General features: G+C 40.1%; 1 protein-coding gene and 1 pseudogene across 4 annotated transcripts in view; both read right to left on the bottom strand.

Moving 5' to 3' along the window:
* Positions 1-26,774, bottom strand: part of SETDB2 (SET domain bifurcated histone lysine methyltransferase 2) — an 86,378-nt gene that overhangs the window by 11,862 nt on the left and 47,742 nt on the right. For 2 of the 4 annotated variants that reach the window (XM_047079476.1, XM_047079467.1), the window contains 3 exons: positions 26,217-26,557; positions 23,418-23,506; positions 21,174-22,608 (listed from right to left, as the gene is read on the bottom strand). In XM_047079476.1, the coding sequence (XP_046935432.1) occupies positions 22,491-22,608; positions 23,418-23,506; positions 26,217-26,557 (548 nt within the window). In that variant the 3' untranslated portion in view covers positions 21,174-22,490. Of the gene's footprint in view, positions 1-5,011; positions 5,120-9,814; positions 9,937-18,246; positions 18,361-21,173; positions 22,609-23,417; positions 23,507-26,216; positions 26,558-26,774 lie in introns of those variants that run through there. The other 2 variants (XM_047079485.1, XM_047079494.1) reach the window with 2 other exon arrangements.
* On the bottom strand, positions 23,429-24,694 carry LOC124512112 (small nuclear ribonucleoprotein G-like; annotated as a pseudogene).

The raw sequence follows: 26,774 nt of genomic DNA on the forward strand, positions 1-26,774 counted from the left end.
GTTTCTACTGAGGAGAATGTGACATAAAGTAAGTGAAACATCTCTGGAGTCTATGTAGTAGGGCTGAAAATTTTAAATTAAAAAACAAAACAAAGCCTTGAGTGGTAAATTTTTTTCTAAGTTCAATTTATTTGATCTCTTGCTTTTATATATTAGCCAACTGATCTTGAATTTTATATATGAAGGTGATGCAGAGATGGCTAGGAGGACAGTCTGTGGCCAAGGAAGTCTAACTGGTTTAGGGGAGTCCAAGGCATGCCCAAAGCTTATCACGCTCTGTTCTGAATGAAAGGGAAGCACAATGAAACCACCTTGCAAAACAGGAGATAGCTCACACATCCCAAAGTCAGCACAAGCAACCATACGAACAAAATTCAAATATGGGTAAGAAGTTAGATTATGCTAAAGGTGGGATTCCAAATCAGAGCACAAAAGGATGATCATTTAATTTGGAGGGCTATCTGGCATTATATGTAGAAAAAAAACAAAGTTATGTCCTTACCTCACAATATATTATCAAATAAATTACACATGGATTAAGGCTCTAACTATAAGAAAAAAATTTTAAATTAATAAAAAATGTATGGTATTAAGGTCAAGAAGGCTCAGCAAGGAAGGAAACTCAGAAGCTACAGAGAAAAAGACTGACAGATCGGACTACATAAAAAATTTAAACTTCTATTTGTATGGTGACAGCTACCATTAGAAAAAAAATGAAAGAAAATGTATGAAAACAGAAACAGACTCATAAATACAAAGAAAAAACTGGTGGGTGAATAGGTGAAGGAGATTAAGAGGTACAAACTTCCAGTTATTAAAAAAAATCAGGGGATATAATGTAGAACATAGAGAATATAGTCAATAATACTGGAATATGGTGATCAATGGTAATTAGGCTTCTTATGATCATTTCATAATGTATATAAATGTCAAATCACTATGTTCTACACCTAAAACCAATATTGTATGTCAACTATACCAATAAAAAAAAGAAAAAAATGTTTTGCTGCTTATTTGATAAAGAGTTGAGACTCTGGGGGCACCTGGATGGCTTAGGTGGTTACGCGTCTGACTTCAGCTCAGATCATGATCTCATGGTTCATGGGTTTGAGCCCCACCTCGGTCTGTCTGCTGTCAGCACGGAGCAGGCTTCAGATCCTTGGACTCCCTCTCTCTCTGCATGTCCCACATTTGCACTGTCTCTCACTCAAAAATAAACATTTTTAAAAAAGGGCTAAGACTCTGATAAACCCACAGAAAAATGGGAATGGGAAAATCACAGAAGAAATACAAATGGTTAATAAAATTTCATTCACTTAACGACTGCTGAGTAAATGGGACGTGGCCAGCACTGTTCTAAGGTAGAGGGAAACAATAGTGGATAAGATATCTGCCCTTGTAAAGTTAACATTCTAGTGGAGAGAGACCATGATCACATAAAGCAAACCTAAAAACAGTGATACATGCTTTGTATAAATTAAAATAAGGTGAAGCCACACAGTTGCTGGGTCCCTAATTCAGGTTGGAGGTCAGCAAAGGCCTCTCTGAGGAGGTGATATAGAAGTTCAGATTTGAATAATAGTAAGAGGTCCTAGCAGGCAAAAAAGCAAGGAGAAGGCTATTGTAGGCAGAAGGCCTTATGTTCTGGTGCAAGAATGTGCTTCCCACCCACTGGCAAGCTCACCAGAAGGACAACAGGGATGGGCTAATGTTGCTGGAGCAGAGATTTGAGAGTCAAAGATCCAAGGGGTGAGCAAGGGGTTGGGTCATGTATGGGATGCAAACCAGAGTAAGGAGTTAGGGTTTTGTCTTCATGCAATGGGAACATGAAGTGATCAGTATTTTAAAGACACTGTTGTGGCTTGTGTGGAGGATGGGCTGGGGCAGGGATGCACAGGAGACAGTGCAGAAAAAGCATCAGTGATGTTTAGGGAGATCTGGGACTTCACTGTGGTAGGTTAGTGACAGAAAGAAGGGGAGGATGCAGGGTCTGCGGGTGGCACTGACGGGCTCCACACTGGGCTGGGAGGTTGATGAGAAGATGATGATGGATGAATGGTGGGCTGTTCACTGAGGTGAGGACCCAAAGGGTGTGGATGCAGTATGTGTATGTTTGGAGGGGCTGGAATTGTGTCCTTTGGCCGGTTTAATATGAGATGCTATTAAATATTCACATAGGTATGTCAGGTTGGTGGTCAGGGCTAGAGGCACAGAGGCCCTGGCATAAGTACGGTTCTGAAGCCATGGGGACTGGAGGAGGTCACACAGGAAAGACGTTCAGATGGAGGAAGGAGCCCGGGAAACCCCTGGGGACTGCACACTTTAGAGGTTGAGCAGAGAGGGCAAAACAGCCATGGTGCCTGGGCAGCAGCAGCCAGAAAGGTAAGAGAAGTAGCAGCACAGCATGTGCAGGAAGTCAAAGGAAGAAAGGGCTTCAAGGTGCAGGGGCGTGGGCAACTGTGTAATGAATACTGCTCAAAGGTCAGCTAAGGACAGAAAAGTGACATTGTAATTGGCCAGGTTTTTTTGTGTACAAAGGAGGGTTTAAGATGACATGATCAGTTGATCAGACATACATATGCTGAAGGAAATAAGCTAGTACAAGCTGGGATACTGATGTGAATGGGGTAAAGGGAAATGCAAGAGCTAGTCCTTAAGGAGGGGCAGGTGATGACTCCAAAGTCTAAGTGGAGGGTTGGCTTTGACAAGAGGGAGGTCCCAGAGTCTGGGGACAGAGGTGGATGGGCAGTGGTTTAGACAGGAGTTCCTAGCTAATGGCTTCCATTGCTAGGTAAAAATCAGACAAAAATATGTACACCACCAAGATGAACTCTAATGTAAACTATGGACTTTGGGTGTTTTGATGATGTGCTAATGTAGGTTCATCGGTTGTAACAATGCACCACTCTGGTGGGGGATGTTGATAAAAAGGAGGCTGTGTGTGTGTGTGTGTGTGTGTGTAGCAGTGGGGGGTTTATGGGAAGTCTTTGTACTTTTCCCTCAAGTGTTCTGTGAACATAAAACTGCTCTAAAAGCAACAAAGTCTATCAAAAAGAAAAATGAAGTATAGTCATCAACTTTGGGATGGGCAGTTGGGGTGGGGAGAGGTTCTAAAAAGAGAGGAAATGAAACAATAAATGTAGAGGGTGGAGGGTGAAGTGTTGAGATTCCTTTTGAGATTTGTGGCCGTGAATCTAAGATCAGTCAACACATTTGTGGGTTTTTGTCTGGTTGTTCAAGTGCTCAAGTGCCAGTCCCTTCAGCAGAAGCAGACAACAGACAGATGCATTTCACCAGGGGTGAGAGTTTTGATGGTGGGTAAGGAAATGGTGTGTGAGGGTGGTGAGGAGAGGGAGTCCAGAGTGTTCGCAGGAGAGTGCTGGCAGTGCTGGACTGTGGGACTGGGAAGAACTGCTGGGGCTGGGTGGGGGTGGGGCGGGTGGGAGGTGCCTGAGGAGAACTAAAGTTCAACCTCACCAGTGAGGGGAAACGCAAGGTACCACTTCCTGTGAGGTGCAAAAATTAAGCAGATTCGTGATGCTCATTTTGTCAAGGGCTGGGAAAAGTGCTGTTTCATCCACAGAAGTATAAAATGGTACAGCCTTTCTGGGGGACGGTTTGTTAGCACGTTTCAAAATTATCAGAGGGAATTCTCTTTGACTCAGCCATTTCACTTCTAGGAATGTGCTCTACAGCAACGCTCAAACAAGTATACAGGATCTGTGTACAAAGATGTTTACTGCAGCTTTAGTTGTCAAAGTGAGAAGCCAGGGTCGACTCATTATCTACGATAAGGGATGGTTTCCTGCATTCTGGTGTATCTTACAGAATCCCATAAAGTCAGGAGAGAGGATGCCACACACAGTCATGTACTTTTAGTTTTATAAACATGCCATCCTCCTTCCCCATCTTCCTTACCCTCACTCCTCCCCAGCCAGGAAGGCTTCCTGGTGCTCACCTGTGCTAAGGTTCTTGCTTGCTTGAGTGACCTGTGCTGATCCTTCTCAAAGCACATCAGGCTGTGCAGAAACTGCCTTCATATATGTGTCAGCCTTGCAAGGACTACATAAATGTTTGTTCCAGATCACAAACCTTACTGTAGTGGTGGGCATTAGGTGCTCACACCTGCTGTACTGCTTGCTAAGCCGTGAAGGGCTTTCCATAGAGGAAGTCTGCTGTAACAGAACCAGGAGGGTAACTACTCCTCACTCTACCTTCCCAGCGGGAGCGGACCCCAGATCCAAGGGGATAGATCCTAATTAGTTATGGTCACCTCCAGCAACTGGTGCAGGAGGATGGGTGTGGCTTAATTAAATTTTCAGAAGGGTCATACTCCATACTTGGGGATGAACTTTTTCTTTCACCAGATGGGAAGAAAGCCTGATCCTTCGGTTGTTGCCTATGGCCTACCCTATGACCACAGGAGGACCAATTGATGTGGACAGGATGACAGAAAGGATGATGGGGTCTTGATGACACCATTAAGCCACTAAATAAGCCAACTCTGAAGCCAGCATTCCCTCTGGCTAAGTGAGAAGATAAGCATCCTTTTTTTAAAGCCAGTTTGAGTTGGGTTCCTTCTACTTACAGCCCAAAGCATTCTAACTCCTATATACTTTGCTGATGAAGCATGTTGTAGTTTATTTTAAAATATTAAATGTTCAGTAAAATCTAAGTTTCTAATACAGACCCTACATCTTTTTTTTTAATATATGAAATTTATTGTCAAATTGGTTTCCATACAACACCCAGTGCTCATCCCAAAAGATGCCCTCTTCAATACCCATCACCTACCCTACCCTCCCTCCCACCCCCTATCAACCCTCAGTTTGTTCTCAGTTTTTAGGAGTCTCTTATGCTTTGGCTCTCTCCCACTCTAAAGACCCTACATCTTTCAGCTCTACAAGATGTATCTCTATCCCTGGTTTACCAATCAAGTAGACTTTCTTTTGGAAACATCCCCTTTAATATCTGTTCGTTTTGTCTGAGTAATAAAGTCATTTGTACTTACCAACCTCCTTCCTCTATGGATTTCTTTCTTTACTGACTCCACATCAAAACTTCTGTCGTCATTACTTGGATCATGATCCTCACATTCCACAAGTGCTGAAGAATACAGCTGCAGATTGGGAAAAGAAAAAATTCAGAATATGCTGAAAGTACCGTTGAGAGCCACAAGTCATAAAATGGTATCGAAAGTACTCACTGGGGGTGGAAGATGGATTGGGGGTATAACAGTGACCATCTTTTGGGGTGTATTAGCAGATCACAAGCCACCCTGCTTTTCTTTGGAAGGATCCTCAGGCATGTTTTATACTGCATAACCCTGACCCCAATGTTTAAATGGACCTGGTTAGGGCTCTGACCTGAAGCTGGGCCAACTGGATTCCCTACCCTGAGAGAGTGGAATAGACTCTAAGCCACATGATAGAGAGTAAGCCAGTCTGCAAAGAGGAAAACAAAAATGAGGGCTAGAGAGGACATCATGGGTTCCTGATGGCTTTCTAGCTACTGTGTCTTAGACATGCTTGTGTGTCTGCCTTCAGGAGCCATGAAATGCCCCTGAAGTCTGATTAAAGAGTCACTTTTATATGGAATATTACTGGGCAATCAAAAAAGAATATCATCTTGACATTTGCAACAACATGGATGGAACTAGCGTGTATATTATGCAGCGAAGTAAGTCAGAGAAAGACAAATATTATATGATTTCACTTATATGTGGAATTTAAGAAACAAAACAGATAAACATAGGGGAAGGGAAGCAAAAATAAGGTAAAAAAAGAGAGGAGACAAACCATAAAAGACTCTTGAGTACAGAGAACAAACTGAGGATTGCTGGAGGGGTGTTGGGTAGGGGAGGGGCTATATGGGTGATGGGCACTAAGGAGGACACTTGTGATGAGCACTGGGTGTTATATATAAATGTTGAATCACTAAATTCTATTCCTGAAATCATTATTACATTATATGTTAACTAACTTGGATTTAAACTTTTAAAAAAAATTTGAAAGGCAGCTTTTATGTTTAGGTTGGCTCAAGTTTCTGTGTGTTACCTGAAACCAAAAGAATCTAACCTATCTCTCAATTGAAGATCAACATTACACAATGCCATCACAAAGCAATCTATAGATTCGATGCCATCTCTATCAAAATACCAATAGCATTCTTCACAGAACTACAACAAATAATACTAACATTTGTATGGAACCACAAAAGACCCCAATAGCCAAAGCAGTCTTGAGAAAGAAGAAGGAGGTAGCACAATCTCAGACTTAAAGACACATATAATAATCAGACAGTATGGTACCAGCACAAAAACAGACATACAGATCAATAGAACAGAAATAAACCAGGAGACCACAGAAATAAACCCATGATTATATGGCCAACTAATCTTCAACAAAGGAGATAAGAATATACAATGGGGAAAAGACAGTCTCTTCAATAAATGGTGTTGGGAAAACGTGGCAGCTATATGGAGAAGGATAAAGCTGGACCACTTTCTTATACCATATGCAAAAATGAACTCAAAATGGATTAAAGACCTAAATGTGAGACTTGAAACGATAAAACTTCTAGAAGAAAACATAGGGAGTAATCTCTTAGACATCAGCCATAGTGAGATGATATGTCTTCTTTCTAGATATGTCTTCTTAGGCAAGGGAAACAAAAGCAAAAATAAACTATTGGGACTACTCCAAAATAAAATGCTTTTGCACAGCACAGGAAACTGTCAACAAAATGAAAAGGCAACCTACTGAATGGGAGAAGATATTTGCAAATGACATATCTGATAAAGGATTAATATCCCAAACAGATAAAGAATTCATATAACTCAACACCAAAAAAACAAATAATCTGATCAAAAATGGGCAGAAGACCTGTAGAGACATTTTTCCAAAGAAGACATACTGATGGCCAACAGACACATGAAAAGATGCTCAACATCACTCATCATCAGGGAAAAATAAAACCACAATGAGATATCACTTCACACCTGTCAGAATGGCTAGTATCAAAAATACAAGAAATAACAAGTGATGGCAAGAATGTGGGAACAAAGGAATGCACATGCACTGTTGGGAATCTAAATTGCAGAGCTACTATGGAAAACAGTATGAAGGTTCCTGAAACAACTGAAAACAGAAATACCATATGATCCAGTAATACAACTACTGGGTATTTATCCAAAGACAATGAAAACACTGATTCAAAAAGATATACTCACCCCATGTTTACTGCAGCATTATTTATAAGAGCCAATACATGGAAGCAACCATAAGCAGATGAATGTATAAAGAAGGTGGTGTGTTTGTGTGTGTGTGTGTGTGTGTGTGTGTGTGTGTGTGTGTAATGGAATATTACTTAGCCATAAAAAAGAATGAGATCTTGCCATTTTCAACAACATGGATGGACCTGGAGAGCATTATGCTAAGTGAAATATCTGACAGAGACAGGCAAGTACTATATGATTTCAATGATATGTGGAAACTAAGTAACAAATGAACAAACAAAAAATCAGAAAAAGACCCACAAAGAGAGAATAAACTGGTGGCTGCCAGAAAGGAAGGTGGAGAGGGCACAGGCAAAATGGGTGACGAGGAATGGGAGGTCTAGTCTTCCAGTCATGGAATGAGTAAATCCCAGGGATGAAAGGCACAGATTAGGGAGTATATGTAGCTAATGGTATTGTAACAGATGGTAGCTACAGTTGTGGTGAGCACAACATAATGTAGAGTAGTAGAATTACTCAATATGTTTACACCTGAAACACGTAACACTGTGTGTCAACTACAATTTTTTTTATACTTCAATATAACAAAAAAAAAGCATTAGGAAAAGGTAATGAAACAAAAAACAACAACAAAACCAAAGCCTGGAAAAAGATTAATCCAAAGTTCTAGACCTCTACATAAAAAAAAAAAAAATGTTTGAATATTTCTGAAATTCATAAAAAATGACCTGAATAGTTGGAGATACTCTGTTGATAGATAGAAACACTCATATAATTTTTCTCAAATTCAATGGAATTCCAGTTAAAATTCCAAAAGGAATTTGTGTGAAACTCATAAACTGACCCCAAAATTCAAAGCACTAAAAAAGAGCCATGGCTTATCATAAAATTATAGTAATTAAGACAATGCTGTACCAGCTGAGGATAGGCAAAGTGACCAATGGAACGGACTAAAGAGCCAGAAACAGATATGTACACATATGTTATATCGTTAGCACACTGGATAAAAGTGGGGGTTCTAGAAGTAGACAGCCCGGGTAAGAATCCTGGCTCAGTCACTTACAGCTGCATGACCTTGGGCAAGTGACTTAAACTCTCTGTGCCTCAGATGTCTCATCTTTAGTTTGGGCATAATAATGATACCTACCTCTTGGGGTTGTTGTAAGGATTAATAGTTTAAGACAGGTTAAGCTTCCAGAATATTACCTTACACCTGGTGAACACTGAATAATAAGAGTTATCATTTTTATCACTAAAATCAATGACAAAAGAACAGATTAGTCAAATAATGCTGGGAAAAGGGGTTAATCATATGACAAAAGAAGAGATCCCTACTTTACACAGTAGTCCAAATAAATTTCAGTTGGATTAAGAAACTAAATGAAAAAAGACAAAATTTAAATGGGGGGGGGAATCTTAGTAAAGAAAAGAATTTCTTAGTGAAGAACTCCTACAAATTATAAAGGAAAACAATGATATATTTAACAAGGATACATTATAAGGCTCTGAAAGGAAACACCATAAATTAAAAGCTAACATATATGATAATGCATTAGCATCTATTTATATACATATAAAAATACACTTAAACAAAATCAATATCCCAAAGACAAAATGTGGTCCAGGAACACAAGTCACAGAAGTGACAAAAAGATCTGTGCATAAGCATAGCCAAATCTAGAAACTGCAAATGAAAACAAGAGACCATTTCACACCCACAGAGAGGGAAAAAATTAAAATTTCATAATATCATGTATGGCAAGGAAGACCAGAAATGAATTTGGTGTCATCCTTTTGGAAAGCAATTTGGTGCATGTAGTGAGGTGCAAAATGCACCCTCTGTGTCCACCATTTGTGGTTTTTGCTCTGTGCCCTACACCAGAGAAATTCTCCCGTGATTTAGGGGACTTATACAAGGATGTTCATGACAGCTGGTCAGTTATATGAAAAAAAGTGGAAAAACCTAAATGCTCATTCACATGAGAATAGTTTAATAGTGGCAGTCACAAAAGAATTCTCTAACATTTAAAATTAAAGACTTAAGAGTGAAATTTCTCACATGGATAAATCTCAATAGTTCACAGAAGCTGGCTGAAATTCTACAAAGTCCAAGAACATCATATCTTGTTATAAGCACTTAAATATACATGGTGAAAACCAAATCTGTGATGGCAATTATATCTCAAGAGGGATGGTGGGAGGGGAAGAGAGAGAATTAGAGAGTCCTTAACTATGTTTTATTTCTTAAAAAAAAAAAAATCCAAGCTAAAGCAAATACAGTATGATTTTTCAAATCTGGGTGAAATGTCTATGGGTATCTATTATATTTGAAATATCTCATTAAAATATCTTCAAAGAAGCTTATCATAATTGTGTTCGATCAGTTATAAATACAGCTAAAATGTAATCATAAGGTGGTAAGATCTGAAACAGTTTAAAAAGTTAGGAGATTTGCTCCCCAAATCCCCACTTAAAAGCCCAAACCATGGCCAACTCATCATTCTTTGTCTCCAAAGTACATTATCTATATTGGTACGTCCTTCCCTAAAAGGTCTCATGTGTTTTCAAGTAACTTACCAAACAATTTTCATGAGCAGCTATAGTCTCTTTTTTTGCAATGTATAGGACACTATACTCGGAGTCTTTGGGGCAGAGTGCACATGTCCTTTTTTCCATCTTTTCTGCAACCTGAAAGACACCTATAAGTAACATCCTTGATGAGAAATGGAAAGGTAGAATTTCTTGGTCTCCATAACTCCTCCACCAGTCTTAAAAGTAGAAGGCAGGGCACTTGTTTTTATGAGAGGTCCTCAACTACTAGAGAGAGAAAAAAAATCGGGACCCAAGTGGAAAAGCAAGTTATTTTGTATTTTTTTTAACGGCTTAATGAATGGAGGGACAATAGTTAATGTTCATTTAAAATGTCTAAACACGTGGAAAACTTTGTTCAAGAAACAACCAGAGGGTGCCTGGATGGCTCAGTCAGAAGACCATGCAACTCTTGATCCCAGGGTTGTTAGTTTGAAACTCAGGTTGGGTGCAGAGATTACTTAAAAAAACAAACAAACTTAAAAAAAAAAAAAAAGGAAAGAAACACAACTAGGAATTTAAATACAAAGCTCTCAAAACACTACCTTGCCAATACTAAGCTCTCAATAATTATTACTATTATCATTACAAATCAACAAGAACACAATGATATATTCAAGAAACAGTGCTCTGCTCAACTGCCTGTAAAAAAAAAAGTTTAGATCCTGTGTCAGACTATACTCAAAAATAAATTTTGAGTGAATTAAAGATGTAAATGAGCAATGTGCTATAATTTAAATGCACTTAAATCTAGCATTATAATAAATTAGGAGAGAAAGCTACATAAAGGTAGAAACTTGATTTTTTTTTTTTAAAGAAAGGAATGGAAGAAAGGAGAGGAACTAAGAGAAGGAGAGCTAGGAAGAAAAGGGAAGAATAAACAGAGAGAGAGAAAGAAGTCATCTGTTCTCAAAACCCCGCTGGCATGTCAGTGAGAGGTAACCTTCCCATTTGTTTGCTATTCATTTGGCCACAAGCATGCATTTAACAATTTTTTTTTTTTTTGCCCTTTCCAATGCTCATCCTCTTTTTGATTTGGTTTTCTGTATTAGAACACACTTGTGTTTTTAATCTTCAACTTTTAGTGTTGAAACAAGGACTTACTTTACCATTTAATGATGACAGTTTTAAATTTAGATGAGGTTGAGGCGCCTGGGTGGTTCAGTCGGTTAAGCCTCCAACTTCAGCTCAGGTCATGATCTTGCGGTTTGTGAGTTCAAGCCCTGTGTCAGGCTCTGTGCTGACAGCTCAGAGCCTGGAGCTTGCTTCAGATTCTGTGTCTTCTCCCTCTGCCCCTCCCCTGCTCATGCTCTGTCTCTGTCTCTCAATAATAAATAAATGTTAAAAAAATTAAAAACAGGGGCGCCTGGGTGGCGCAGTCGGTTAAGCGTCCGACTTCAGCTCAGGTCACGATCTCGCGGTCCGTGAGTTCGAGCCCCGCGTCGGGCTCTGGGCTGATGGCTCGGAGCCTGGAGCCTGTTTCCGATTCTGTGTCTCCGTCTCTCTCTGCCCCTCCCCCGTTCATGCTCTGTCTCTCTCTGTCCCAAAAATAAATAAACGTTGAAAAAAAAAAAAAAAAAAAATTTATAAAAAAATTAAAAACAAAATAAATTTAGATGAGGTTAACCACTTAAGGGGTTCCTATAAGTTGTTCCTAAAAGTTGTTTTTGTTATTCAAAACAAAACAAAATCTCTGAAATTAGATCTTGCATTTCACAAAATCATAGGACAGCACTTTTTTTTAAAAAAGGTTATTTATCTATTTATTTTTATTTTAGATTGAGAGAGTGCAAGCGGGAGCCAGAATGAGAGAGAATCTCAAGCAGGCTCCACACCCAATGCAGAGCTCTATCTCACAACTATGAGATCATGACCTGAGCCAAAATCTAGAGCCAGATGCTCAACTGACTAAGCCACCCAGGTGCCCTTAGAAGACTGTGCTTTGGAGCAGCATTTATCTCACAATCTTCCCCCCACCCCCATGTTTATTTATTTATTTTGAGAGAGAGAGGGAAAGAGAGAGAGAGAACGAACACAGAAAGTGAGTGGGGAAGGGGCAGAGAGAGAGAGAGAATCCCAAGCAGGTTCAACGTTGTCAATGTGGAGCCCAACGCAGGGCTCAATCCCATGAACCATGAGATGACAACCTGAGCTGAACTCAAGAGTCAGAAGCTTAACTGACTGAGCCACCCAGGTGCCCCTCAGATGAGTTTCTTCTTTAATTTCTGTTTCCTGGATTTGGGTCCTAACTACTGAGGATAAAAATATGTAGTCCCTCTGCTCCCCACCAATCAAGAAAAAGGGGTTGAGACTGAGAGAAAAACCTCAAATGACTGAGAGAAAACCTCATTTTCATTCATTTCAAACCACCACCAATTTGGGAGCACCTTTGGTAGGAGAGTCATTTTGCTGGGCACTCTAGATGGGTGCTAACAGAAACATAATGTGAGCTGCAAATGTGACCTACAGCTAAAAAATTTCTAGGAGCATTGTAAAAAAAAGCATCAAGAAATGGGTGAAATTAATTTTACCCATTAAATAATGGGTTAATTAATAACAGGCTCTATTCAACTAAATGTATGCAAAATATTATCCTTTCAACCTTTAATTGACATAATTAATTCATTCTTTAGTACTGAGTTTTGAAGCTTGGTGTACTTTGTGCTGAGTGTGTCTTAACTAAATAAGCCACATTTTAAGTGCTCATAGCCATGTGTAGTGAGTGGCTACTGTGGAGAACTGCACAGCAGAGGACACAAAGAAACAGGAGACAGAACTGTTGCCTGAAAGAAGCTAACAAAATAAGATCAAATGCTAATAAGGAAAATAAAATAACAGGATAAATGCCACAAAGGAATATGACTGCTGAGTGGAAAATACAATACATGCTATGGATCCAGGAGAGTACAGTGCTCCCCTGGGGGATGGGGTGTTGTCAAGGACATGGGCCTTGAGCTGGTACAACCTGGAGACAGACAGAAAGGGGGGAGGCGGTGGGAGGGACACTGGAGACTATGTAGCGATGTGGGAAAAGGTCAAGAGGTTTGACCAGGGGCCAGAAAACCAGGATCCTGAAGGGGGAGGGAGTCTGTGCGAGGAAGCTGGAAAAGAATTTGAGAAACAGATGTAGAAGACTGCCAGGAAGGATTTTTAAGCAGGGGAATGACATGATGAAAGCGTTGTTTTAATCAACTGAATTTTAATACAAAAACAAAAACACAACATGGGGGGGGAAGGGTATTACAAAGTTGCCAAATGGAGAGACAATGTGTATGCTTTTCTTGGTCTAAAATAATTCACATTATGGGGGGAAAAAGTTTTAAGCTTGATCTCAATACATGGAGAGAAATACTGTGCTCCAGAGTAGGAAGACGGGACATTATAATCCTGTCAATTCTTTCTCAAATTGTAGGTTTAATGTCATTTCAACTTAAATTCCAAGAAGGTTAAAGAACTTGGGGAAAAAAAAGTTTATTTGGAAGAATAAAAGGGCATGGATGGTGAAGGAAACCTTGAAAAAAGGGGGGGCGCCTGGGTGGCGCAGTCGGTTAAGCGTCCGACTTCAGCCAGGTCACGATCTCACGGTCCGTGAGTTCGAGCCCCGCGTCAGGCTCTGGGCTGATGGCTCAGAGCCTGGAGCCTGTTTCCGATTCTGTGTCTCCCTCTCTCTCTGCCCCTCCCCCGTTCATGCTCTGTCTCTCTCTGTCCCAAAAATAAATAAAAAAAAAAAAAAAAAAAAAAAAAAACGTTGAAAAGAAAATACAAGGGTATCTGGCTATCCCATCGAAAACCATACTATAAAGATACAACTAGGACAAGAGTAGATGACTATGTCTAAAGAAAGGATACAAAACATAGAGAGAAGAATATAATCTATAATTATGAATTTAACATATCATAAGGCAATATGTGCATTTCTTCTCTGGCACTGATGTCCTCAGGCCATTTTCTGTTGGGTTATTCACTATTTTCTTATTGATTTATGAGCCTGTTATGCATTCTTGTTAGTCGTATGTGTGGTCTTTTTTGTTTATAAAATGGACATACAGAATGTTTAAACGTTTTATTTGATAAAAAGGAGATATGACTTAGAAAACACCTCCATAGCTCTATTTTCTTCTAAAATTTTATTTTTATATTAAAATATTAATGTGAAATTTATTGTATTATAAAGTATGAGATGGGGCTCTAACTTATTTTCATAGTGGTTAGCCAGTGATTTAAATTTCCTTTTCCTACATTTAATGATTACATATGTTTGGGTTTGTTCACATACTTCTATTTTGTTCCATTGATCTGTCACTTTCTCTGCCAATACCACACTTTATAAATTTCAATGTTTTAGAATACATTTTAATATTTGACAACATAATATACCATCCTAGATGGAAAATGAGGAAAAAAAACCCCAATATTTTATTCACCTCAGGCCCCAAATATACTTTGTTAAATACTATATTCTTTTTAAAAGAACACACAAACTGGATATTAAATTTATAAAGCACAGGCTAAAAAAAAAAAAAGCATCAAATTATTAGTGACAAAATCTGGAATAAAAATCCCTAATAAAATAGTATGATAACATTTGATAGGCATGCAATGCTCCTTGTTGTATAAGAGCTAGGCATTTTCACACAGCATTACCCTTTCCTTGTGCAAAGCTGGACTTTTGGACAGGTGCACTGTGCAGGGCTGAGCTGTCAGGCTTTGGATACCTAAGCATGGCCCCCTGTGTTTCCTCTGGGGACTGTCCGAGTTGCATTCCCAAGTCTGCAGGCTTCTAGGGTTTTGGCACCTGGGAATATGGTGGTGGTAGCTACACCATTGCCTTCTGACCTAGAGTTTTGTCACTACAACTCCCAAAGTGGGACACGCAGGCTCCCCCTAATGGCCTTTTCTTGGTAAAACACGTCCTCCTCATAGTTTCTTATAAGATCTTGGCTTTTCTAACTTGTTCATTCTTCCAGACTGGAGGATGCATGTAACTCTGGAGTTGAGGGGAAATCACACTAGAGGCTCTTACATAGACAGGCATTTCTCACTATCTGAATGCTTGCTATGCATTATCCAAAACTCATGGACCAAATAAATACATTTGGATAACTGATAGTCCCCACCTTCTGAATTCAGGAACTGTATAGGTTCAGACAGTGAGGGATAGGTGTATTATGGGAGCAGGGGCATTTTAGGGAAAAGTCCACTGGTCTCCATCAGCAGCTGACACTAAGAACAATGAGGATCGGCAGGGCTCCCCATGGTCCTTCTATTGTGTCTAGCAGGCCTAAGGACTCACAGAGACTGATCTGACAACAATTCCCTAAAAATTAAACTGGTAGTCAAGAAAGGTTCTACAGAATGAAGCTGCAGAAAAATGACAAGCCAGGAACATATGAACTCTGACTAACTCAAACCAACAGAATGAATCTCTGTCTCTAGGCCCATCTCCATCTGGAAAGGGATTACTAATGCCACAGCCTCTGCAGGGATGTCAGGGGTGTCTTCCAAATGTTCCTTTTCCCAGATATGGTCTTAAAGCCCATTGGACAAGGGAAATCCAGCCAGAGGACAGAATCTGGGGTAGCCAGACTGGATAGCCAAGAAACACGTTTCACCACTAAATGAGTGGATGATGGAATGAGAGTCCCTAATCTTACAATTCCATTTAAAATGCCCTTTTGTTATGATTTATGTTCTGGACTGGCAACCAATGTATGGTGCTGGCTTGGAAACTTATTCCTCTTTTCTTCTTTGATCAACTTATCTATTATTGCAGCTTTTTAAGTTCTTCCATTATACATAAGATACGTGGGAGAAGTCAACTTTATCACTGAGTCCCATGACTGCACACCTGTAATGGATAAAGACCAAAACAGAAGAGGAGTGGACATTACCTAGAGGCTTGGTAATGGACTTGGAAACATAAATGTATTTGGGAAAGCCAGAAAGCATTACTGGGGACAGCTTTAGAGTGTATAAACAGGGGGATGCCTGGGGGGCTCAGTCAGTTAAGCATCCAACTTTGGCTTAGGTCACGATCTCATGGTTTGTGAGTTCGAGCCCCACATCAGGTTAGCTTGAGCCCCGCTTCAGGCCCTACACTGACAGTGCAGAGCTGGTGTGGGATTCTCTCTCTCTCTCCCTCTGCCCCTCATGGGATTCTCTTTCTCCCTCACTCTCTGCCCCTTGCTTGCTTGTGACCTCTTTCTCAAAAAAAAAAAAAAAAAAAAAGTATAAACTGGAATAAGAATGGGCATGTTGTGGGAAAGGGGTGGCAGACAGCCAAGGTGTAGGATGTTCAGTGGACTTCTTTAAGATATCTATCTCACAATCATACACAGGGATGACCCTCAGCAGGCACATTTGTATTATGTGACTCCATTTCCCTACACACAGCTGACAGTCCCAGAGGACCTATCTGCCCAACTCTCAGATATACAGAATTCAGAACAGAAGACTTTAGTTCAAACTGGGCTGGTTTCCCTCCTGAGAAAGACATTCCCCATCAGCAACAGAATAGAAGCCAAGCTCAGTGGTACATACAAACCCACTCATTCCTTCAACAAATTCTTAATAAGAACCTATTAGGCACTACAAATAAAACAGACAATGAGATGAGAGTTTCACCTCTCATGGAACTTTATTCTAGTAGTAGAGACAGACAAGTATTTTTTTTTCCCTGCTAGTGATAAGTGTTATGAAAAAAACAGAGCAGGGAAAGGAAGTAGAGAGTCATGAGGGAGGTGGGGTGTTCTCTTAAATAGCATGGGCAGGCAAAGCTATGGAGGGACACACTTGAGATTTGAATATGGTGGGGAAGTGAGAAATGTGATGCAAACAGAAAGACCCTGAGGCAGGGACAGATCTGGGGGCTTGGAGGACCCACAAGGCAGTAAGGGGTAGCAAAGTCATCAAGATGAGCAGGTATGGGATCAGATCAGGACATGGGTTACACTTGTAGGCCACGGTAAGAGATTGTTTGGAAGGTAATGAGAGACTGTTGAAGGGCTCTGTATAGGAGAATCACATTCGCTTTTGTTTCTTAAAGATCATTTTGGCTGTTGTGCAGTCTTGTCTGTATGAGAAGTTGGAGTAGGGGCCAGATCAATAGTCCAGGCAGGGGATGATGGTGGATTGGGCTTGGATGGTAGCAAAGGTGTGAAGCGGTCAGGCCCAAGATCTATTCTGAAAACAGAACTGACTGGTCTAATGCATTACATGGGAGGTGAGGAAGAAAGAGGCATTGAGGGCAGTGCTAACAGTTTTGGCCTGAGAAACTGGATGAATGGAATGCTGGTGGTTGAACAGGTTTGGAATACGTGGATATACGCAGGGAAACAAAAATTCTCTTTGGGATATTCAGTTTGAAATCATTCTAAGCATTGATGAAGTTGGTTATACAAGTCTGGAGTTTGGGGAAAATGTCAGGATGGAATCTCATCTCTAGTAACATTCCATAGGAAATTCCATATGAAAATATTCAACCACTTGGTTTAGGGTTGCCATGTGACGTTTTGAGGCTGGTGCCTCTTCCTGTCATCACCTTTGTATGGAACACCCTTTCAAACTTTCTACCTCTGGTTGCCTCTTGCCATTTAAAACTAAGGGCATCCTCACCTCCATAAAGCTTTCCCTGAACACCGAGTTAGGAACCCCTCATTTGGGCCTCTGTGGTGCTTACTTACCAGGTCATCTTCAAGTTGCCTATTCGATTCTCTAAGCTGGGGTCAGTTTAACTCATCTCTGTATTCCCCAAATCTAGCCCTGAGCCTGGCAGGTGGTAGGAGCTCTACATCTGTTTAAGTGAAGGGAAGGCGCAGACTCAGACTATTGCCTTATTCACAGAGAGGGTTGTTGAGGATCTGAACTACTGAATGAAAAGGAGGAGATGGTTCCAAAGAGTCACATTCTCTGCAAGAACCTTCCCAACCGCTTCCTGAGACCCAGCTAGACACTTCTCTTCAGGAAGGGGTCCACTCCTGCCTACTTCTCCACTTCTCTGAAAACACTGTTTTACAGGTGGGTGGAGCTTTGCGTGGAGAGTAAGCCCACCAGAATTTATGTCGGTTTCCTCTGATGCCTCCATTCCCAGTAGAGTAGGACAGTAGCATTGGGCTGTCCATCACTAGTGGGAGAAGAAAGCGGGACACAACTCTCCTAAGTGAAGCTCTGGGGCTGAGGTCTGGGCTCAGAGTCCCTGCGGAACTGACCGAAGGTCTGTTGGAGGTGAACGTAGACAAGCCCGGCAAGTTCGGCAAGTTTGCCAGCGCTGCCTGAGGGGCTAGGATGTGGATCCGGGGGGCCCCCAAGCGGCCGCAACAGTGAGCAGACCCTGGGCCCCGCCCTGTGATTGCGGGACACTGCATCACCCCCCTCCTATCCACAACTCCATCCCCGCGTGTTCGCGCGCGCACATTACTCACCAGTGGGGTGGGGGAGCTGGTCCGGCGCGTCCTTGGCCGAGGAAGACAACGCTTGCTCCATGGCTGCACCCTCCGTGGCTGTCCAACGGCTGTGCCCCTTGCCTGCACTTCCGGAAGTTCACAGGCAGTTGCAGAGTTTCGTTTTCGTAAAAGCTGTGATGATCCATTTCCCCTGCATAGGGGGAAGTTCTGAGCAAGAGACGCGTAGAGTTTGCAGACGTAGTTCTCATTCAAATAGGAGCTCGCATCTTATCCAGATCTGGTCTGAATCTGAACTTGCTTTGTTTTGTTTTTAAACTTGCAGGCGTTCCCCACCCTGCCCTGACTTTTCCTCTTCAGATTGGGAGGAAAGATGACCAAAACCCGAGATCAGCTGGAGAAGCGACTGCTCTTCTGTTTCTTTAAAAATTGTGTAACACCAAGTCTGGCCTAAATAGTTATGTCATAAACGTAGGCGGAATTAACAGACTAATTCCAGTTGCAAGTCGCAAGTCTTTATTTAGCACCCATGGGGTACACAGCACCATACAAGACGAGGTTTTCAGTGCATGTGACAAATATACATGTAGAGAACACAAATGCATATAAATTACAGATAAAAAAAATTCTGGAAAAGAAGCATGTCATAGTCGGTGGTTTGCTGAGGAATTAAAGGAAAACTTCTGCAGGTCTTGCATTTTGAGGTTTTAAAGAGAAGAAAGGCAAAATTGGGGACAGCAGAAAAACAATATTTAAAAAGGTAACTTGGGACAGTCTTGACAAATACAGAAATGGGTTACAGAAGAATGGGGCTCAAAGGGGAGATAAGAGCAGACTCTGGCAGCCAAGTTTTTGCCCTTAAATCAGGAGGAAAGACAAGTATTCCTTGACAGGCCAAAAACAGTCCATAACAGACCATTAGAGGCTTGGTAGCTCAGCTACCTCATGGTGTGGCACTTGAAGAGCCCTTTCCCCCAGTTTATAATCTCAGCCTTTTTAGTGTTCCACTCTTAAGTATGAGTAGACTGCCAAGATCACCAACTGAGGAAAGTCTATAACATGAAAGACAAAGACCAAAGGAAATATACAGTGAAAACAAATAAACCTTTGAGGTCACAAAATATGCAGGAAGAATATAGATATGAATGTGTGTGCACACACTTAAACCTATATACATGACACTTTCAAGAAGATTTGATACTGCAACCATGAACCAAAAACAGGATGCTATTAAAGAAAAATTCAGAGAAGAGAGCTCTAGAAATTAAAAATGAGACCAGAAGGGGAGCCTGGGTGGCTCAGTCTGTTAAGCATCCGACTTCGGCTCAGGTCATGATCTCACGGTTTGTGAGTTCGAGCCCTGTGTCTGCCTCTGTGCTAAAAGCTTGGAGCCTGCAGCCTGTTTCAGATTCTATGTCTCCCTCTCCCTCTCTACCCCTCCCTACTCATGTGCTTGCTCTCTGTCTCAAAAATAAATGAAACACTTAAAAAAAAAAAAAAAAAAACGAGACCAGAAAAATAAAGCACAATACATCTATATTGGAAGATTCAGACTGAGGAAATGTCTCAGAAAGTTACAGCAAGAAGACAGCTGAAAATATATTTTGGGGAGCCTGGCTGGCTCAGTTGGAAGAGCATGTGACTATTGGTCGCAAGTTTGAGTCACACACTGGGTGTAGAGATTAAATAAATAAAAAAAAATGAAACTCTTAAAAAGAGAGAGAAAAGAAAATTAGAAGAGAGTCAATCCTGGAGGTCTAACATCTGAATAACAAGAATTCTAGAAATAAAGAACAGATTAGGAATCATTAAAGAAATGGTTCAAGATGATTTCCCTGAACTGAAGGACAAAGTTTTCAGATTGAAAGATCCCACCAAGCACCCAGGATGAAAGATGAAAATGGACTTCACCAGAAAAGAACATTGGGAGAAAGATAATTCTATCAGTTTCAAGAGAGATTAAAACTGGTCATATATATAAAAAATAAGGAACAGAATGACATCTGACTTCAGTAGTCATCCTGGAAGCCAGAAAGGAGACCACTTTAAGACTTCATAGCAGCAGCACTGGAAGCTAGCAGATGCCTTCAATATTGTGTATGGAGGCTACTGAAGAATTCTATACCCTGATAAAATAGCAATCAAGCATACACGTAAAAATAACATAATCAAACATGCACGGTCTCAAAATATTTACCTCTCGATTTTCCTTTTCAAAAGCAACTAGGAAGAATATGTCCTTCACCGATACGTGGGAATAAACCAAGGAAAAGGGAAATAATGGAATTTAACTGGAAATAGATCTGACATAGACAAAGAGAATCTTTAGGACACTGATGGAAGATGAGAGCTGTGAAGCAGATCAAGATGTTAGGATTTCTGCACAAAAGTATTTCCCATACTGATTAAGTATCTTCACTTTCAGTGTACTACCTAAAACATCTTTACTGTGAATAAATGGACTTAACTTTCCTCATCTGTCTGGAGGCTGTTTGTTGGCTTGTAACTTTTGCTCCTCTTCCTAGTTCCTAGGTTTCTCACTCCATAAAACAATTTCAAGTTAAATTTTCATCTAGTTTAATATTTTTAAGAAATTAAATTGGGTCCAAACTTTGAACAGGTTTTTTTAAAATTTTTTTTAATGTTTATTTACTTTTGAGAGAGAGAGAGAGCAAGCGAGTGGGGGAGGTGCAGAGAGAGAAGGAGACACAGAATCCGAAGCAGGCTCCAGGCTCTGAGTTGTCAGCACAGAGACCTACGTGGGGCTCGAACTCAAGCTGTGAGATCATGACCTTAGCTGAAGTCGTACGCTCAACCGACTGAGCCACCCAGGTGCCCCGAACGGGTTTTTTTTTTTTTTTAATGTTTATTTTTGAGAGAGAGAGAGCGAGCGAGCGAGCACGAGAGCACTGCAAACTGGGAAGGGGCAGAGAGACAGAGACAGGCTGATAGCACAGAGCCCAATGCAAACTTACTAAGCATGAGATCATGACCTGAGCTGAAGTCAGATGCTTAATGGACTGATCCACTAGGTGCCCCAAACTTCAAATAGGTTTTTATTTGAACAGTAACCAAACTAAACTCAGAATCAAGTACAAAAGAAAAGAAAAAAAGACATAAAACCTCTCAAAAGCCAGAACTACTTTTAATGACTACTTTTTGAGCTGGTATTCCTGTTCTGGTTCCAAGGGAGAAGCTCCTGGCAGTCAAATGTACATCTTTGTTATGGGTAAAATTAGTTTTGACTCTTGGAGATTCCCAGTCCTCTTTCTGCTCCATGATAAGGGCTGGGTAACCCACAGCAGAGTAACTCCCTTTTTCTCAACAAAAACAATTTGCACATCATACACAGGAGAATTCAAGCAGCTGTTCCAGACTTTACAATTGAGTAGAACTGCCTTGTTTTGTTGTTGCTGTTGGTTTTTTTTTAAGTGAAATTCTTGCCCAGCACACTCCCTTCTGGCTTAAGAAAGACACTAGTTTTCTAAGTTTTGCTAGTTTCTAAGTTTTGTTTTTCTTATGGCTCTCCTCTACTTAGAACAAAAATATTCCAATTCCTCCAGGTTTCTATTCCCTTTGTTTCTTGTCTGTGTACTGGAGAAGTACAGAGAACCTATGGAAAAGAAGTTTCCTCTCAAAGTTTGCCAAAACCTTCCCCATAGGAGAGCTTCTCCATCTTAGCACTCAAATGGTTTGATGGGGCAGAGTTGCAAGGAGCCAGACAGAGCTTCTCCAACTAGTGTTAAAATATTGGAAGTGATATGTATAAAGTTAGTTCTTACATATTCCTCAGGCTCTGTTGCCCACCTTATGGCTTATAATGATAAATTATTTGCCAAGAATTAAACAAATTTTGTAAGTAACGATGTGAAATTTGGCCTTTTGGGGGCATAAACTCAAAGATAATCACAAAAGTAAATACGATCAACTGAATTCTATTGTGACATTTGTTTCTCTTAATATATAATTTACAAATAAGTTACAAACTGTATAATGGTATTTCATATAAAATATACACTTCCATCCCACTCATGTAAAGTTGAACAGCAGAAAGAATAAAGAGATAGCCTATGTGTATGAAAATGTCCTTATTTTGTTTCTAGCATTTTAAGCCACACAAATGAATTCCTTGACAAGGGTAAACTGAGAGGAATTCTCTTGATGGATCACAACCTAAGTTAATTCCACTGATGACTGAAAGTTTCTTGCATGGCTCTAATTGCAGCGTGATAAGCTAATTTCTTCAATAGGCATTAGCTACAAATTTATAATATTTTCTTTCTACATTTATTAACCCCACACTGGCAGAGGATTTCTTTCTCAGGCACTGTCCCAGCTTCATACCCATAATCCCATGTTAGTTCTGTTCTTGCTTTCACATACCTAGAAAGTAGAAATGAAAAAAGTAAACAAATTACTCTGAGTAACTACCAAATGAACCAAATTTATTATATCAATTTCTTAGTAACATTATTAAAAATCTTCAACCACCATCCACCAGTTAGGAATGCTCTTTTATTAAGAATAATCATTTGAGGTTTTTTTTAAGATTTTTTTAAAGTTTATTTATTTATTGAGAGAGTGTGTGAGAGTGCGCGCGAATCAGGGAGGGGCAGAGAGAGAGAGAGAGGGAGAGAGAGAATCCCAAGCAGGCTCTACACTGTGAGGGCAAAACCTGATGAGGGGGTCAAACTCATAAGCTGTGAGATCATGACCTGAGCCGAAGTCAGACACTTAACTGACTGAGCCACCAAGGCATCCTAATCATTCGAGTTTTATTTCAAATCTACTAAAATCCTAAGTAAGAAGAAACTTGTCAATATCCCAAGAAAGGAAGTGTTTTACAAACAGTGGAACCTAGTGACATGAGGAGGTCTGTAGTACAAGGCCTGTGGTGTGATAGTTGGGGGGTAGTTCTGACTTAAAGAACTAGTTAAAGATATTCTATATCACTTATTCCCTGAATTGAGCTGGACAAGACCTGCCATTGTCAGCCCTTTCAGGCATTAATTTTCAAAGGAAATAAGAACTGAAATTTTAGCTGTTTAAAATTTTATTGACTAGGAACAGTTTGGGATAAATGAATATTCTAGGGTACCAGATATTAGGGGCTGTAAGCACATATTTTCTTTTATATTTTCCTATTATTTTTTACAATTTCAAAATTAAATCACATAAAAGAAGTTTCAAACCTGTTGGTGAAGAATGCCACCAATGGAAAATTCCTGTCACGTGTTTCTACAAAAACATTCTGTACCAAAAGATTTGGGCAACAACTATGCTGTTAAAATAAATAAATAGACACAGAGGTTAGATAAAGAGTTTGATACCTCGTTTTTGAAGCATTAGAATATCATTCTGTTTTTAGCACATCTCACTTATTTTCCTTTCTTTGCTTTTGCTAATATGCAAAATATCAGAGACTGTAATTTTGTTAATATTAGGAACCCAATCGGAAAAGCTCTGTTCTGACATTCTTATCCTGCTGGTAGAAATGCAAAATGGTACAAACTTCTATAGAAGATAATTTGTCAATTTTGTCAATATTATAAATGCATTTATCCTTTGATTCAGCAATCCCCTATCTGGGAGTGTATTCTACAGGTACATCTGTACATGTATCTATGTGTAAGATTATTCACTGAGCATTGTTTCTAAAAGTTTAGAAACCCAAATGTCTTATCTAAAGAGGATTGGTTACAAAATAAACTTTGGTATATCCATACAATGGAATCCTATACAGCTATAAACAAAAACAAACAAAAAGAAAGAGAAGCTCAGTGTACTGATATGGAAAGGTCTCCAGAGTATATTGTTAATTAAAAAAACAAGGCATAGGACAGTGAATATGCTGTTATGTGAGAAAGGGGGAAAATAAGAATATTTATATTTACTTGTATTTCCATAAAAAAAACACTATAAGAATACATAAGAAAGTAATAAAAATGATTTTACATATAGAGGGTAGAGTAGGGACAAGGTTAAATGAATGGAGGCATAGTTATTTTTTAGGGTATTTTTTTTTAACAGGACAAAAAAGGTTAATACGAAGAATGTATGTGACCTCAGTTTTACATGATCATCAAACAGACCTTCTAGAAAGGGAACATATGTAAGCAACTGACATCTCTGCTGAGTACAACCATTAGTTATCCTTGTTCAAGGCTTCTAACATGATATTATTTTCTTTGATTACCACCATTCCAATATTGTTCTATTGCCCACTAGCTCCCATCTCCATACATTCATCTATTCCCAGATTCACAAAAAGACCAAATCCCAGCAATTTTCCTTGAATATGTCTGCCACCATTCAATTCCAATGATAACTTTGTGTCCACATTTTTTCAGTTGTGCCAGTAAGCTTTACTCATTGTGCATACATACAGGCTCAGAGTTACCCTGAAACAGAATTCTGTTTGGCTGTATGTATGTATTCTGTATGGCTTTTTATTTATTTATTTATTTTTTAATTTTTTTTTTCAACGTTTATTTATTTTTGGGACAGAGAGAGACAGAGCATGAACGGGCGAGGGGCAGAGAGAGAGGGAGACACAGAATCGGAAGCAGGCTCCAGGCTCTCAGCCATCAGCCCAGAGCCTGACGCGGGGCTCGAACTCACGGAACGCGAGATTGTGACCTGGCTGAAGTCGGACGCTTAACCGACTGCGCCACCCAGGCGCCCCTATTTATTGATATAGTTGCTTTAATTTTATTTCCATTTTAAAATCACGAATGTATTTTCTTTCCTTTTTTTTTTTTTTTAAGTTTATTTATTTATTTACTTAGAGAGACAGAGAGCAAACATGCACAAGCAGGGTAAGGGCAGAGAGAGAAGGAGAGAGACAGCATCCCAAGCAGGCTTTGTACTCTGCATTGAGCCCAACATTGGGCTCAATCTCATGACCATGAGATGAAATCAAGAGTCAGATGCTCAACTGACTGAGCCACCCAGGTGCCCCACAAATGTATTAAAAAAAAAAAGGAAGGAAGGAAAGAGGGAAGAAAAAAGGGAGAGGGAGAGGGAGAGGGAGAGGGAGAGGGGAGAGGAGAGGAAGACAGATTAATTCTATTTTTCCACAACAAGAGAGTTTTTCCAAAACTCAGGTGGTGTGCTAATTGGGAGAGGTAAAACCAACCATATGGTTCTGGTGCAGCCACTTTCAACACAGCTGACAGGAAATAAAGCCATGATAGTTCTTTGTTGGGGATCCTTCTTTAATGGCCCCTTAGTTATGTTTAATGGCATCTGACATGTTTGGCAACAGTAGAGAAGTAGTCAAAGTGGAATAAAGAACAGCAGTTGGGGACAGAGGAAGAGAAGAAAGGATTCTGTTCTTTGTTAACCAAGTATCCTCCTAACTAGGTGAAAAAGAAGCCAAATAAACAGATCACCTAGCAAGGAAAAGGCTATTTTTTTAATGTTTATTTATTTTTTCGAGAGAGAGAAACAGAGCATGAGTGGGGGAGGGGCAGAAAGAGAGGAAGACACAGCATCCAAACAGGCTCTAGGCTCTGAGCTGTCAGCACAGAGCCTGATGCAGGGTTTGAACTCATGAGTCGTGAAATCGTGACCTGAGCTAAAGTAGGAGGCTAAACAGACTGAGCCACCCAGGCGCCCCAAAAGCTGTTTGTTTTTAAAGATTTGCTGACTTTAGGTTGGGTGGGGGAGGGGGGGAGCGGATGGGAGGGTGGGGGAGGCTGGGTTGGGCCTGCAGGTCAGACAGGTGCTGAGTATTAAGGAGGGCACCTGTGATGAGTACTGGGTGTTGTATGTCAGTGATGAATCACTAAATTCTACACTTGAGACTAATATTGCACTGTATGTTAATTGGAATTTAAATAAAAACTTGAAAAAAGATTTTCTGACTTCAGAATCTTATTCTCTTTTGATGGCAGGTCAATTACATATGACTGCACATAAATTTCAAACCATTCAAAAAAGCATAGAAAAAGAAGTTGTTTAGAAATGTGATCAGCCCATATACTCACATTAAGGAAGCGGCCCACATTTCCTTCTTTTGTGGCATCCAATAAAAACACATTCCCTTTATTGAACTTCTTTAGAGAATCAGGTGAAGTGTTCTCGGTTTCGCTTGGGAACTCTTTATCACAAAAGACCTGCTGGTTTTGAAATGCTGGAGATCTTTCCCCTTGGGGCTTTTGTATTTGAGACTTGAATTCCTTTATAATATTCTGATTATCCAGTGGGGTCGCTTGGTTACATCTTTCCCCTGATGGTATTTCTTCTCTACATTTGGTTATATCTATCACATCTGATTCAATCAGCAGACTGTTTTCAGTGTCTTTAACTTGGTAAGAGCTTGAATTCTCTAAGAAACATTTTAGAAGGAAGTGTCAGCAAATATACTTGGTTAAGCAACAGTCCTGAGATTAACATACTAATTAAATGCTGGCTGCTTTAATTATCTCTAATTCTTACAATGTATGAAGATAGATAGTACTCCAATTTTACAAATGAAACGTTGAGCCTCTGAGAGGGTAAGAGATTCACCTGACTGGCAATAACAATGAGAAGTGGGGTAAGAA

This window comes from Lynx rufus, unplaced genomic scaffold (genome assembly GCF_022079265.1).
Source record: "Lynx rufus isolate CCGP_SWC_20201006 ecotype Redwood Valley unplaced genomic scaffold, mLynRuf1.p SCAF_1, whole genome shotgun sequence".
NCBI lineage: Eukaryota > Metazoa > Chordata > Mammalia > Carnivora > Felidae > Lynx > Lynx rufus.